The sequence below is a fragment of the Ovis aries genome, chromosome 4, assembly GCF_016772045.2.
Source record: "Ovis aries strain OAR_USU_Benz2616 breed Rambouillet chromosome 4, ARS-UI_Ramb_v3.0, whole genome shotgun sequence".
In the NCBI taxonomy this organism is placed as follows: domain Eukaryota; kingdom Metazoa; phylum Chordata; class Mammalia; order Artiodactyla; family Bovidae; genus Ovis; species Ovis aries.
The window spans coordinates 36,915,775-36,932,906 of record NC_056057.1 but is presented as its reverse complement, the minus strand read 5'-3'; the positions used below and the strand labels follow the sequence as shown (position 1 = coordinate 36,932,906).

Sequence of the window (17,132 nt, the reverse complement as noted above, 5' to 3'; positions counted from 1 at the left end):
CAGGAAGTACCTGAGATCTTGAGATTATTTCAATAGCCCAGGTAGTATACTTTGAAACTACCTCATGCTCAGACAAAAATCACACCTCATACTTAAAGATACAAAGTCCACAATCTCTATAAAAGGCTTTCTTGATCATTAGGTAATGGGAAAGTTTTACAGCAGTGATTATTAATACTCTCACTGCCTTCACTGAATTTATTAACAGTAAAATGACATACACATTCTCTTGCACTTTGGAGCTTTGCCTATCCAGCATCATACCATATTAAGAGCTGCATGTGCAAGGCAAACAAAACACATACTCTATTTCTAAAAGTTGATGCAGTTGTCATTACTCCTTTAGAAAATTAACCATAGACATTTTTCTTTCACTTATCAATATGAGGCATACCAGAAGCTGAGATGTTACTTGCATAACTGCCTTATTTCAGTTGTCCTGAAATATTCCCACAGAACACTAGTTTTTAACTAACATTGTATGATGTACCAGACACAGATCTTAAGGCTCTCATTTTGGTGGGAGTACTCTTCCAGACCTTGGAGCCTAGACATGAAGGATCTCAAATATGTACAAAGCTGATCTTGCCATCCGTGTGCAGGGCAGACATCAGAAATCAAACAGATCTTTTCTGTGGATCCAGATGAGCCCAAGAATTTTTCTCAACGTAATTACCTAGGGTGAAACTACTAATTAAACCACTACAAAATAATTAGGGGTTGCAAATTGGTTTTAATTTGAGTGCTAATCTTAGAGATCAAGCCAATAACAGAAAACTACATGGGAAAGAAGAGAAGTAAATAACTGTATAAAATGTCTCCACTTGAAAATGGTAATTTATGAGTTAATGTTTTAAAACAAGTATGTCTGATAAGTTAGTTTCCATATTCAACAATTTACTGACTTACCATGTTAGTATGCTTATGTTGTCTTCAAAGTATTTCATAATTGAAATAGATCACTTCCAAAAGATTCATCTCTGCCTGTAACACTTGAAAGGATCGGATACTAACTTCTAAATAGATATATGTAGTGCTCACTTTGTCAGCACCATGTCAACCTATTCCAGTATTCTTGCCTGGAAAATCCTATGGACAGAAGAGCCTCGATCCATGGGGTTGCAGAGTTGGACATGACTGAGCAATTCAGCACAGAGGCTATGCAGTGACTTAAGAATTTTTACTAAGGAAGGAAAATAATTGAGTTGTTAGGAGATGAGGAGCAGATGAATACATGCATATGTATGACTGAGCCCCTTTGTTGTTCACCTGACACTGAAATACTAAAATTGGAAGTATACAGAAAAGACTAGTATGCTCCCTACACGAGGATGACATGTAACTTTGTGAAGGGCTACATATTTCTTTAAAAAACAAGTACAAAGGTATATACCTGTTTCTTTCAGATTTACAGAATGTAGATTACTACTCTGAAGAGAGACAATAGAACCTATGATCTATTAACCTTATGTTGATTTTATTTGCTTTGTTGTTCATTCACAGAGTTGTGTCCGACTCTTTGCAATTCCACAGACTCCAGCATGCCAGGCTTCCCTCTCTTCCTGTCCTTCACTATCTCCCACAGTTTGTTCAAACTCATCTCCATTGAGTCAGTGATGCCATGCAACTATCTTATCTCCTGTTACCCCCTTTTCCTCCTGCTCTCAATCTCTCCCAGCATTAGCCCTTCCAATGAATATTTAGGGTTGATTTCCTTTAGGATTGACTGGTTTGATCTCCTTGCTGTTCAAGGGAATCTCAAGAGTCTTTTCCAACACTACAGGTCAAAAGCATCAATTCTTTGGCACTCAGCCTTCTTTATGGTCCAACTCTCACATCCATACACAACTACTGGAAAAACCATAGCTTTGAGTAGTAGAACCTTTGTCAGCAAAGTGTTGTCTCTAATTCTTAATATGCTGTCTAGGTTTCTCACAGCTTTTCTTCCAAGGAGCAAGTGTCTTTTAATTTTGTGGCTGCAGTTTCTGTCCACAGTGATTTTGGAACTCAAGAAAATAAAATCTGCCACTGTTTCTACTTTTCCACCATCTATTTGCCATGAAGTGATGGGACTGGATACCATGATATTAGTTTTCGAATGTTCAGTTTTAGGCCAGCTTTTCCACTCTCTTCTTTCACTCTCATCAAGAGGCTCTTTAACTCCTCTTTGCTTTCTGCCATTAGAAGGGTATTATCTGCATATCTGACGGTTGTTGATATTTCTCCCTGCAATCTTGATTCCAGTTTGTGATTCATCCAGCCTTTCATTTAGCATGATGTACTCTGCATACATGTTAAACAAGCAGGATCAGAATATACATCTTTGATAAATTCCTTTCCCAATTTTGAACCAATCCATGTTCCATGTCTGGTTCTAACTGTTGCTTCTTGTCCTGTATACAGGTTTCCCAGGCAGGTAATGTGGTCTGGTAAAGTGGTCTGGTATTCCTATCTGTTTAAGAATTTTCCACAGTTTGTTGTGATCCACAGTCAAAGGCTTTAGTGTAGTCAATGAAGCAGAAGTAGAAGAAGTTTTTCTGGAATTCCCTTGCTTTTTATATGATCCAACAGATGTTGGCAATTTGATCTCTGTTTCTTCTACCTTTTCTAAATCCACCTTGTACATCTGGAAGTTCATGGTTCATGTACTGCTGAAGCCTAGCTTGAAGGATTTTGAGTATTACCTTGCTAGCATGCGAAATGAGCACAATTGTACACAATCATAAGCAGACTATATTTGCTTATCTCTTTCCAAAATCCAAAATGATTTGCCTTTTTTTTTTGAAGCATATTTACTTCACTTTGAATACAAATAGGCAGGAGGAGCTCACAGTAAAATGCTGCAATGTCTCTAACAATTACAGTTTCATTTATAAGCTATATAACTTATTAAGAGTTATCACTTAGTAAGGTGAAATGTCAGGCACTTTATTTTTAATTAGTTAATCGTAGGCAAGTTACAGAAACATTCAAATAATGATAAGGCCTTATAACAACATCCTAAGGAAATGCTAATTATATCTGCTGTTTGTTTCATCTTTGGAGAAGCAATTTAATTGACTCAAGTTAGCAAGTGCAAGGTCAGTCAAATGCCCTTTGCCCTAATTTAGAGATGTCAAAACAGCTGAATGGAATACCAAGAGGAAGTTACAACTTGTCCATAAAATCTAATTAAAGACAAAATTTCAGTCTTAAAAATTCAAGTGGCCATCTCTGTTAAAGAACAGGAGCCAAGTTTTTGAATGGTTGTAAAAAAAGTTGGGAAAATGCTGTTCTAAATGCTGTATGACACAAGGATATGAACAATTGAGGGAGCAGTGACTACTCCAGAGTCTGGGTTCCCAGGACATAAGAGAGGTAGGAGACCTAAGCTGAAAGAACAAAGTGCTGGAAATAAAGACAGGAGGGCCAGCGGTGAAGCTCATAGATCTCAAACTGGCTAGGATAGAAACTGTTACAGAAGGGGAAGTTTAAATTCTTAAGTTTTGGGTCTAATCTGGGCACATAGCTTTCCTCATGAAGTAAGTCTTGGGTAAGAACTGTCTTTCCCTTTCTTGTTTTAGGACTCGTCTCAAAGCCTCTTTTACCAATACATTTAGTTTTCTTCTACTGCCTACTTCTGAATTCCGATACACTCATGCTTATCACATCCATCTGCCCCTTTCTTTCTGCAAGCAGATTAAGCTTGGGACTTTTGCCTGGCATAAAGAGCAATGAACTGCGGTGGACTCCCAAGACAGGAGTTCAAGTCTCTACTGCATCACTTGTTAGCAGCTAATGCTGCGCTTTCAACTGTTATCTTAGCATTATCTGCAGAATTAGCTTTTGTATTATACAAATCAAAAGGAAATTTAAGACATCCACAGATAGGCTGGTAATTTTGAATTTGTGGTGCAATTACTACTGTGGATAGATTCCAAAATTTTGTAAGGAATACAAGTCACAGACTCCATTATCTTCTTCAACAAGTATATGACTCATTAAAGTTAAGTAACCACTGATACTGAGTGACCAGGGACATCACTTTTCCTTTCTACCCTCTTTAGCACCTGGCACAGCTTCGCATATAGAATAAGTACTTGAAAATTATTGAAACGTGATCTACAGTTTCCTGTAAAACTGGAGACAGAGAAAGAGTTCTTGTCAGAGTTCTGGCAGAGGCCTGAGCAGTCTGACAACATCCTGACAGTCCATTACAGTGACCAGATGGGACCTGCACATCAGCACCCGGGCGGGGGAGCCAGCCCATCCATGAACGAGGCAATTGTTCCACCTCTGATGACTAGACAGCATGTGTTCTGCAGGCAATAGGAGCAGATTAATCACCATGAAACTAAGCAGGGCGCCTTATACCAAAACTTAATTTATTGGGATGTCCACATGGTTTCCAAGGGTTTATATTTTCTTTATTTCAAGTATTAACTAAGAAAAGAGTGGCAATTTTCTTTCATCAATAACTTGATTTTAATTGAAAAGTTATTTATTCTGAGTCTTTCCCCCCAAATAATAGACTTCCAGGGTCACACATTAGATGAGAATGTCTTATTCAGCCATGAAATGAGTTAATGAAATAGTCAGAAGGTCACTCTGATTTATAAAAGCATTTCTGCTTATACTCAATATAAAGCAAGCAAGTACAGGATCCCCATGTATGAGAAACCCTCCTGTTTTAGGCTTCCCTAAGGAAAGGAAAATAAATTCCTTTCATGCTATACAAAAAAAGGGTGTTTAAATATTCCACTGAAAATTATTGTAGTTAAAATTAGAAACTAATTATAATTTTTCTAGTCAAAGTGCTTAAAAACAGAAGCATAATTTGATAAATTTCAAGTAATCTAATTTTCGTAATTACATACCTTGTTTTCACGTTAAATAAGGAAAAAAATAATACAAAATTACATTATGGTTGTTAGGAAGAAGAAAAAAACTGTCACATTTATAAACATGGAATGACTATGAACAATAAGGTAAAAAAGAAAGTCAAGCTGCTTAGAGTGTCTGAGTTCTAGCTTTTAAGGGTTTTATCTTTATCCAATGTTTCCTTTTAAATAGTTTTGATTATTTTTTGGTTAAATAACTGAAAGAATCTAAAGTTCATAACTGTGGGGATCTAACTTTAGCAAGGTGAAATGAAACTGTCTCAAGTTATTCCATAAAAATATGGAATCCTCTTAGGTAGGCTATAAAATTTATATTGCTTTGATATATTGCTTTCTCATTTTAAAACCCATAGGCAAAGTTCCTTTGGTTCTGCCAGAAACATATTTAGTGCTTTTTACATTAAAAACAAACATCAACATACCTTGAACTAAAAAATTATGTTCAACTATCTTGAACATAAAAAATTTTTAAGTATTAAACTGCTTCTGCCTTAAACCCTGTAAATTTAGCTAACAGGTTTCTGTTGGGGCCCGGTTAACAGTCTTCACTTTTGATTAGATAACATAGCAATTCTTCGAACATTTTATGTACAGCATTTAATTTTGACACATGTCAGTTTCAAGATAAAATATTTTTAATTAAATAAATAACAAGGGAAAAAGATAAGCACTGCCTCAAAGTGAAATTAAACTATTTGAAGATTAATGTTTAGATTATTTAAAAGTGAATCACTGCATGTCCTGCATTCTCATTTATTAGCTTCTCAGTTATGACTTAGCTTTGCTAGAACCCCACAGAAATACTGTCGAAAAACATGGGAAACAAGATGTAAAACAGCAAATGTTTTGAATAAGGCTATTACTATCCAAAATGTAAATTATAATAAGGATACTGACATTCTCCATTATTCCTATAATTCTAGAGTGTATACATCAGGAATGATATACAATGAGCTTGCCTGTTTCATTTGGAGGTAAAGCAACATTCTTTTAAAAGCTCATTTCAGTTCTGATGAGATGGATGAAACTGGAGCCGATTATACAGAGTGAAGTAAGCCAGAAAGAAAAACACCAATACAGTATACTAACACATATATATGGAATTTAGAAAGATGGCAATGACGACCCTGTATGCAAGACAGGAAAAAAGACACAGATGTGTATAATGGACTTTTGGACTCAGAGGGAAAGGGCGAGGGTGGGATGATTTGGGAGAATGACATTGAAACATGTATAATATCATGTAAGAATTGAATCGCCAGTCTATGTCTGACGCAGGATACAGCATGCTTGGGGCTGGTGCATGGGGATGACCCAGAGAGATGTTATGGGGAGGGAGGTGGGAGGGGGGTTCAGGATGGGGAACACGTGTACACCCGTGGCAGATTCATGTTGATGTGTGGCAAAACCAATACAACATTGTAAAGTAATTAGCCTCCAATTAAAATAAATAAATTTATATTTAAAAAAGAAAAAAAAATAAAAGCTCATTTTATGACTTAGACAGTAGAGCAAGGTATTAAAAAATAAATTTTAGGTGATAAAAAATTGAAAATGACATGTTAGCTCAGGATGCAAAAAATCTTCAAAGTAGGTGGCCAAGAATCATATAGAACATCTATGTTCAAGCTATAAAATAGTTGGATCCGCTTTTTCTTTTCCCTTGAGAAGGATATTTTCTCCGAGATAGTTGTATCATGTGTCTTACAAGCCCTAGGGTGAGGAGTAGATGCCAGGGAATCAGCTTTGATGGCACCTCAAGATGTACCTGGGGGCTTCCCAGGTGGCACTAATGGTGCAGAATCCACCAGTCAATGCAGGAGATATAAGAGACACAGGTTCAATCCTTGGGTCTGGAAGACCCCCTGGAGGAGGAAATGGCAAGCCACTGCAGTATTCTTGCCTGAAGAATCCCATGGACAGAAGAGACTAGCAGGTTACAGTCCATAGGGTCACAAAGAGTTGAACACAACTGAAGATGCACTAGCTGTTAAACACGCTGCTGTGGGACATTGTGAATGAATGCATAAAGAATAAGAGAGAGACTGACAGGTTGCAGCAAAAGCAGAGGCCAGGCTCAGGGGACATACTGATATCAACCTGAAATTCCAGAGTGTGTCCAGGAAAATACACATGACAGTTTCCTAGGGGACAGGTGGGAGCCATGCTCATGCAAAAATGGGAGGGCATGAAGTCCCCTTGATCCTATTTAAGACTATAGATTGAAAAGACTTTAGAAGTTAACATTTGATGGGACTGCAACCTGCTTCAGGATAGAGAATCAGAACACACTGGTAGAGCAGAAATACAGTCACTTGTATCCAGAGAACTGCAAGAGAAGAAACTCCAGAAAGAGGACATTCCAGAAACTCACAATGGTGCTTATGAAAGAAAAGTCACCCTTTAACGTCTGACAAGGCCAGACGGATGAGAAGTGGGGTCTCTCTGGTGATGGCAAAAGGTACTTCCCTGAACCCCTTTTCTCTCCCCTCCTCCTGATATGACATTAGAGGGTCAGACACTGAGTATAACAGCTCACAAAAGAGGAGGTGCGCTAAGCAGAGTCAGGAGTGAAGAAGCCTCTAAATTTCTCCCTACTTGAGAGCCTGCCCTCCCTCCCATGGCATGCCCAAACAGGGAGAATTTTAAATGAGGTTGAATGCTCTGTTATATGAGAATGGACCTTTTAACTGCTGGGTAACAATTGTATACTACCCAAGAGTGACCTGGAAAGTGATGGGGTCTGCTGAAGTCAGACGGGTCCAGGGAGATAACAGAGTCCCACAGAGTAGATTGAAATGAACTGTGGGAGGTAAAATAAAGTTGTTTATTATTATGCTCCATGAGTTGACATAACGGTTGCTGTTAGATTAGCAGGTGAAATAAATAATAACTGTAGTTTCAGAGTAAGCTTGTTTCTCATTGGTCTATTCATCAGCCTCTATAGCCTACTTGAAAAAAACGAGAGAAAACAAAAGAAAACCAAGAAAAAAATGCTTCATTAATAGATACAAAGGCCATACTTAGCTTAATAAATCATTCCCTTTGTGACCTTTTTGCTTGCATGCTGGTTTAGAGACTAACTCCGCCCAAGCATGGTTTGAACTGCTTCCAAAATGAGTTACATTTTCAGATAGAAGGATCCCAACAATTCATTAAATTAAGCCAACTAAATAACATAACCAAACAGAGTATTGGATTTTTTTTTTTTTTTTTTACTGTCAACTATGATTCCATTAAAAAGAAAGAGTGAGAAGAGAGAGTGAGAGACTTTTAGCTTGTATATATTACTGCTAAAGTTTACATAGAGAGAGCTCTGGATTTTACATGAATTATTGCTAGGACTACTTAAGGCTGGCTGAGGTGGAAAATGTTCATTTGTAGTCAAAGTGACAGATACTGTGTAGTTCAGGATAATTTGTTTAGAAGCCACAGGTCCTTAAACCATACAGTACAACTGTCAAACACTTTCATTATTATGATGCCTACACTGAACAGGTTTCTCACGCATCACTTATAAATGAATGATAAATGGATATAAATGTCTGTCTACAGTTGACCACCTTTTTCAAGAACTATATTAAAATTCCTCTGACTCTAGAGATGGGATAGGTTAAGGATTAGGGCAGAGAAATCTAGTTCAACTGAGGCCACAGGTGGCGCTAGTTGTAAAGAACCCAGCTGCCAATGCATATGTTAAGAGAGGAAGGTTTGATTCCTGGGTTGGAAAGACCCCCAGGAAGAGGGCATGGCAACCGACTCCAGTATTCTTGCCTAGAGAACCCCATGGACAGAGGAGCCTGGTGGGCTACAGTCCATAGGATCACAGAGTCTGGCATGACTGGAGCAACTTAGCATGCACACATGAGAAATTTACATGTGGAGGGGAGAAATGATTTTTTTCTACCCCATTTCTCAAACAAGTTTTTCCCATGCTATGGCTATAGTCCATAGGGTTGCAAAGAGTCAGACACGACAGAAGCAACTTAGCATGCACTCACACCACGTTCTTAGCATCAATAATAGACACTCAAAGTTTTCTATGAAAAAGATTTTAAAAAACTGACTTAGGTAGAAGGCCAAAAGAAAAAATTATTCAAAGTTCAGTTGCTAAAAATTATTCAAAGTTTTAGTTCTACAAATACATAAATAGGTTTCAACACTAGATCATTCAAGCCAAAATTACTTTAGATATAATTCTGTCAGGTAATATTCCCAAGGATTCTTAAGTCTACTTACTTGATTTGTTAAAAAAAATATGTTATCTGTACATTAAATATTTAGCATATAATGTGAAAATTTAGTACTACACAATCATGATATAGCCTTTAATTCTCTGAGTTAAATTGTAATGTATTCCCTACTGACTGTATCACCCAAACAACAGTTAACAATATTGTAGGGAAAAAGCTTACAGGATATCAGCAGATTTGAAAAAAAGCTACAGCAGATTAGATTTTAAAAGCTTAGATTAAATAATCATAGAGAAGTTTTATAGAGGCAAATGAACTCTTACATAAGCAAGAGAAGTATTTGTAAAGGTTAGCAGGTTTTTCATTTTTTACCATACAGTGTGCAGAAAAATAAATTATTTCAAGGATTTTTACTTGCAGTGAATATTTTCCAAGATATCTCCTGAAAGAAAAATAAATTCTTCCAGATAATTTCCTTGTAGAACTAGCTAATCTTTATAACTTCCTCCAAAGAGAAAATACACAGTCTTTGATTATCTGAGAAAACTTTCATGTTTGCCTATGGAAATCTATGTTAATAATAAGAAAAATTCCCCTAAGAAAATTATTTTTTTCAGAAAACTTGCTTTCTCCTCCATGTCTGCAAAGTGACCGATTTGTGAACACGTCTTCCTTCTAAAGCAGCTGGCTGATGTAAGCAAATCATAGTTTCCCCCACTCTCTTTCAAGTATAAGATTTAGAATTGACATGCTTAGGCCAAGGTGCAAGGCAGAATTCTTTAAAAGGTTTCCTTGATCCTAAGAATGAGACATAGTAAGTAATGTTTTTTTTATTCTTTTGTATTCCCTTGTCTGGATGTGGCCCATGAAACTGCTACAGCCACCTTTCTACAAACCTTAGGGTAATGCCAACATCAGTGATGGCAGACAGAAGACACAGAAAGAACCAGATCATTCATATTATTGCTAAGCAGATGATATTATCTTTTATATAGCCACTCAAACTCTGGACACTCTTATTCTATAGTTTAATGTCTTTTTTTTTTTTTAAACCAGCCCAAGTAAGGTGACTTTTAAGTGGAAAGCACACTATTTGATTAAAGAGTAATATATTGGTCTCATACTCAAAAGAAGATAACAAAATTACCAACTCAAAAAAATGAGGAAACACTATTAAGTATTCTTTATGGCTAAGACACTGTACAATGTTTAAAGGAGAATCAAAAGTGCATGTAAAATAGTTCCCCCACTCAAGAAGTGTATTATTAAAAGCGGGATATATTTATACAAATGGATGATAATAACTATCAGATAGGACATTTGACACTGTGTGGATCACAACAAACTTAGGAGAATTTTTAAGGAGATAGGAATTCCATATCACCCTACCTGCCTCTTGCAAAACCTTTATGCAGGTAAAAAACCAACAGTTAGAACTGGACATGGAAAAACAGATTGGTTCAAAATTGGGAAAGGAGTACGTCAAGGCTGTATATTGTCACTCTGCCTATCTAAATTATGTGCAGAGTACATCATGGGACATGCCAGGCTGGATGAAGCATAAGCTGGTATCAAGATTGCTTGGGAGAAACATCAATAACCTCAGATATGCAGATGACACCATCCTAATGACAGAAAGTGAAGAGGAACAAAAGAGTCTCTTAATGAAGATGAAAGAGGAGAGTTAAAAAGCTGGCTTAAAACTTAACATTTGATAAACTAAGATCATGGTATCTGGTCTCATCACTTCATGGCAAATAGATGGGGAAACAATGGAAACAGTGACAGACTTCATTTTCTTGGACTGCAAAATCACTACAGATGGCGACTACAATCATGAAATTAAAAGATGCTTGCTCCTTGGAAGAGATGGTTGGATGGCATCACCAACTAAATGGACATGAGTTTGAGCAAGCACCAGGAGATGGTGAAGGACAGGGAAGCCTGGCATGCTGCAGTCCATGGGGCTGCAAAGAGCTGGACATGATTGAGCGACTAAACAACAAATATATAAAATGTTCTAGTAAACACAAAGATAGTTATGTCTCCTGAGGATGAGGAACCCTTGGAGAACAGGATGCAGTAAAAGAGTAAAATTAGATAAATGCCTTCAAAAATGAAGAGTGAGATGAGCAAGCAAGTGAATGGCAATTTCAGGAAATTGTAGCAAAGTACAAAACTGGAATTATTTTGGAAGGAACTAACATGGCAGTTAGAATAAAAGAAAGAGAAAGAGGCAAACAAAGTAAAATGCTAGTGAGAGAACAAGGAAGAGTGGGTTAAACGGAGACCAAACAGGGTAGAAATGGATGGGAAGGACTTAGAAGTCAACAGAATCCTGTAGTTTATGCAAGTTCTTTGGAAATTGAGAACTGCCAGAAGTCTATAAACAGAGAAGAAATATGATCAGATTCTTATTTTTCTAAGCGATAACATAAATGGTCATGGTGAATGGATGAGATGGGGAGAGAATGGATATTCTCTTTTACTAGATAAATTAAGCTGAAAAATGGTATTATCACTTACACTAGATGAAAATATTGAAATGTTTGCTACCTTATCAGCATGGTCTGTCAGCTGAGGCTTTTGTTCAAACTGCAACAGAGCTTGTTTCTCCCTTTGTTTAATGCTACTTCCTTAGTGATACCCTCATGTGTGTTGATCCCAAGAAACCCTCCCTTGCAAATACTCTATAAGCTAATTTTCATCTCACAGTTGGCTTCTGGGGGAACTCAACTTACAACAAAACTAGTGGGAGTGATTAAATATAGATCCAGATCTCCGCCCTTGGAATGGGATCCCTTCTGAATGGATCTGATTGCTCCATTTTGATCTAGGGTTGAGGGAAGGGAATATCAAATCAATGTGCATTATCTGTTTCAAACCTTCTGAGAGAAATTCACAGAAATTCACATTTCTGAACTAAATAGAGGACCAATGGACCAACTCTACAGGCTTCCCTGGTGGCTCAATGGTAAAGAAGCCACCTACCAATGAAGGAGATGTGGGTTCAATCCCTGGGTCAGGAAGATCCTCTAGAGAAGGAAATGGCAACCCATTCCAGTATTCTTTGCCTGGCAATTCCCATGGACAGAGGAGCCTGGTGAGCTAGTCCATGGGGTTGCAAAGAGTCAGACACAACTTAGCGACTAAACAACAGATCAACTGTAGGAAAAGCCTCCTTAAACTCTGGGATATCATGTCCCTGGTAATGCTTATACTTGCCTTTAAGTCTATTATGTCTCTGTAGAAATTAAAAAAAAAAAAAAAAAAAAAGCATTGCTTAACCCTCTTATCTAAATGCCAGAATTTGAAAAAAAAATTCGGTCTACTTAATTTTGACTTTCTAGATAGAGAAAATGCCCTGAAAGGTCTAATTTCGACTTTCTCCTCCTACGGCTATTTTCTCAAACGTTATTGATCATATACCTGCCCCATTCATATACCTGCCTCATTTATTATAAAAGACTCAAAAATCTAGTCTGAACAGAGTTGAGATCATAAGAAGAATATTATTAAATATTTATGATGAAATGACTTTTTGCTACTACTTTTAGTGATTCCACTCTAAATTCTTATGGCAAATATGAAATGACAATGGCTGATATTTCAGTAGGCACAGCCTTGTTTGTACAAAAACTTCAAATAAACAGATATCCTAAATTTTGATACTCCAACTGGATACTTTCTACACAATTTCTTTTTAAACTTCCCAGAGGAAAAAATTCCCAACCAGTCACTCACAGCTCAATTATGTGTTGTAGATTGCTTTACTCTATAAAGAATACAAAGGAAATCCTTCAGCCCCACAGAGTCCCAGCATGTGTGGTTTCTTCCACAGAGGAGTCTGGATTTTTGCTGAGGGGCACTGAGCCAACGCAAACCACGTAGGTCTAAACACTGCTCAACTACTACATCTTGACACTTACTTGCTACTGTGGAGTAAGAACCTTTTAGAATTGACATGATTTATATAAATTTTAAAGGTGGATACCTATAAAAACATAAATTCTTACCTTTGCATACCTAACCTCTTTATGAATTGTTCATTTTACAAAGATAAATGTCAGTTAAACAGAAAGTCTCTAGTATAGACTCTACTTTTATAGTATGTTCAAATGACCATTTATTTCAATAACATCATAAGGGAAATCAATATTTCATAAACATTTATTTTATTAGATATTAGCACATTTCAAGCATGGAATATAGCCAAAGAGAGATTTACTTAAAATAGCCAGAGGAGGAAGTTAGCTATCAGAATTTATTTTAAGCAATGATCTAATACACTCAGTTCAGATAAATGGACTTATTCTTCCAACCCTTTCCAATCTCTGAAGGCAGAGAACAGCACCAGAACAAATTCCCTTAAAAGTATGAATCGCTTTTTGTTATTATTCTAAGACTGAGACATATTTGGAAAAATGCTTTGTTAGCTATGTAGTGTCTTTTAAAGCAAAACCACAAAGTTGAAGATTTCCTTTGGCCTCTTTCGTAAGAAGAGCCATAAAGATATTTACTGATGTTGAGATACTAGTTGATATTATCTATAGCCTCTCCTAGGAATTATTTTAAGTACTCATACTCCTAAGGGAAAAAATACACCCTTAAGAAGAACTGGGGGACTTCCCAGTTATTATATAAGGGAATTTCCATAGCATAGAGCTAAGACTCCATGCTATCAATGCAGGAGGTCCAGGTTCAATCCCAATGTTGGGGAATTAGATCCCACATGTCACAACTAAGAGTTCATACACCACAACTAAAGATTACATGTGCCACAGCTAAGACCAGACAGCCAAATAAATAAACATATTTTTTAAAAAGGAATAAATGGAATGAAGCTTTAATGGCAGAATGAAAGGTAAGTTTTTTCAAATTCTACCACACAACTGTTTATTTTATCTTACTATAAACAATATCTAGGCTATAGAATAATACTCATCTTAAAAAATAAGATAACCTTATGAGTTTGTGTGTTTGGACTGACACAAGTCAAGAACTACAGGCAATACTGTAGTGCTCATTCTTCTAGAAACACAGATTACACAAAAGGCACACATATACATTTGCATTCAAAGATTATTTCTTTACCATACCTGAGCATTTATTAAAAAAGTATTCCTTTTCCTTTGGTGGGCCTCAAAATGTGTGGAAGTACTACTTAAAAATTAAATGATTACAAGAGCAAAAACAATATTTCTAATGCACGTGCTCATTAAGCAATAGTAACGCATATGGTGACAAATATTTTGCCTATGTAGACTAAAACTCTTGGTGCTGATAATATTCAAATAGTGGAACAACTGTTATTTAGTTATTAAAAGTGCCTCATAATTAGAGGGTTAAGTTAAAGTGGTCATTGTAGGTGAAAGCTATGTGAAGCTTCAAAGTCCAAGAGTGACCTATAAATAACTCTTTCTGAATGGGATGAAGTCTCTATTAACTCAGTGTGTACATGCTAAGTCGCTTCAGTTGTGTCCAACTCTTTGCATCCCTGTGGACGGTAGCCCACCAGGCTCCCCTGTCCATGGACTTCTCCAGGCAAGAATACAGTATTGGGAACTACTGACCTGAAACCTTGCAATGGTTCCTAGTATTTCTTTTGCAATAGAAAAGAAGAGAAAGAAAAAACAACCAAGTATACCTTACAGATGCAGAATGATCGTATGTCTTATCATGAGTCATTCAACTCCTCTAGTCTTGATATCCATTTTTGTTTGCATAGATATTGATATTTACTAAGTTACAATACTAGTTAATAATAATTAAGACAGTGTGGCCATCCTTGCTTTGCGTATCACAATGCTAGCTGAAAATGTAGAATACAATAGTAATTGCTTTTGAGTTTTGAGTATATATTTCTTTAAGTGGTAAGATTGTTGTTAATGAGCCCATAATTGAGGCATTGTTCATCCTTACTATCTGAATGTGAGTAATTCATAGAAGAAACCTGTTTAAATGTAAAATTAGAATGTGGAGAAGACAGCGTGGTTTAACATGCTACCGGAGTCATACTATTATTTTAAAGTATGCTTATATGTTCATTGAAAATTAATTTAAAAATTTATAATAATTGCTACAGATATAAATGTTAATACTTCATGAATAACTCATTTCCAGTTTTTAAATCTAAAACTTTGCATTTCTGTTAGCATCCATTATTAACTTTTCATACCTTTCATTCATATTTTCAAAGGTTTTAGTATTACACTCAGTGTTAACAAAAAGCATGCATATGTGTTTAAATCCATAAAATCCAGAAATATGTATCAGAGGCAATACGTTCTTTTAATATGTTCTTTTTTGACATGCACGTGACCTACTGCATTTGATGCTGAATCACTTAAAACGGAAGAGATGGAAAGGAGCATAGATGAAAATAAGTGCATCCAATCAACTAGACAGAAATAAACTGACCTTCTTAAAATTTTTGTTTAAGTCAACCAGACTGAGCAAGAAGATGTGATCCTTGGCTCCCAGGAGCAGCCTGCCCCTCTCCTCATCTAACATAATAGTTTGGAAATCCAGTCCTTCTGATGAGCCCAAAAAGGGAATACAGCTATTTGAAAGCAGCAAGTCTATGGGAAAATAAAAAGGATAGAAAAAAAAAATTCTTATTAAGCAAAATATTTATTTGCTTCCATATACACACCATTCCACTTTGTAAATGCATATATACATCATGAAAATTCCAATTTATATATATGCAAACCACAGACAGATTTTAGCACACACTTGTTTAGAAAGATTCAACTTATACTTCTATTTTATTGATGTGTTTATATTATTATCAAAATAAATATAAAACATGTTAGAAGAAAAGCAATAAATACAAAATTTTTCACAATCCTGTTTGCCTTCTTAAGTTATAAATTAATGCATCCAGCTACAGTAAGATTTGCAAACTGATCAAATGATCAATATACACAAAGGGAGCAGCCAACTAAATATATGATAAATCTCAGACATTTTTTCCCCCCTTCTACTTTTTATGATATCCATGTTTGGAAGATTACACACTGCCTAGTTCCCAGTGGCTCAGTGTTAAAGAATCCACCTGCAATGCAGGAAATGCAGGAGACACTGGTTCGATCCCTGGGTCATAAAGATCCTCGGGGTCAGAAAGATACCTGGAGGAGGGCATGGCAACCCACTCCAGTATTATTGCCTGGAGAATTCCATGAACAGGGAGGCTGACAGGCTACAGTCCATAGGACTACAAAGAGTTGGACATGACTGAGCATGCACACACAAAGTTCACATATACAGGAAGATGTAAACATAGAAGTAATGAATTCTGAAAGTGAAAGTGAAAGTGAAGTCGCTCAGTCAGGTCCAACTCTTTGCGACCCCATGGACTATAGCCTACCAGGCTCCTCTGTCCATGGGATTTTTCAGGCAATAGTACTGGAGTGGATTGCCATTTCCTTCTCCAGGGGATCTTCCCGACCCAGGGATCGAACCCAGGTCTCCCGCATTGTAGACAGACGCTTTACCGTCTGAGCCACCAGGGAAGTCTGAAGGAGACCTGAAGGAGATGTGATCCTGAACCAGTGATAGAATCAGAATTACAAAATGAGAAGGGACCTTAAAACTTAATTTATGACAATTCATGATTTTATAAATGAAGGTGTTTAATTCCATCAAGATGAAGTCACATGCCCTAAAGTCACAAAACAACAGTGGCAAAGTTGATAATATAACCTCAGTCCCAGTATCCATTTATTTTGGGGCTGTTACAAGGCCTAAGTCTTTCAGTTATGATTGTGATATAGACACATTTCTATTCAAATTTAGGTCTGAAGCCTATTGTTAGGATGAGGGCCTCACTTCTGAGGGCCTAGGTTCAATCCCTGGTCAGAGAACTAAGAGAACTATCCGTAAGCCATGTGATATGGCCAAACAAAACAAACAAAAAAGGAAATAAATTTAAATTCAGTTCTGAGTTTACAGGAACCCAAATCTTTTCAATATTTTTTTCTCCAAGTACTAATCATGCCTTCTCATTTTCTGCAACCCTAGACTATTAAATAACATGAAAAAAATAACATCACTT

The 17,132-nt window shown here is 36.6% G+C and overlaps 1 protein-coding gene and 1 non-coding gene across 3 annotated transcripts in view; one reads left to right on the top strand and one right to left on the bottom strand.

The window, feature by feature from the left end:
• The window catches only part of SEMA3D (semaphorin 3D), a 232,699-nt gene that overhangs the window by 111,543 nt on the left and 104,024 nt on the right, over positions 1 to 17,132 (bottom strand). For both annotated transcript variants that reach the window (XM_015095240.4, XM_060414983.1), the window contains exon 3: positions 15,494 to 15,654. In XM_015095240.4, the coding sequence (XP_014950726.2) occupies positions 15,494 to 15,654 (161 nt within the window). The remainder of the gene's footprint in view (positions 1 to 15,493; positions 15,655 to 17,132) is intronic.
• On the top strand, positions 1,262 to 1,366 carry LOC114114691 (U6 spliceosomal RNA). The gene has a single exon (XR_003589307.1). It is a non-coding gene; the product is annotated as a U6 spliceosomal RNA (small nuclear RNA).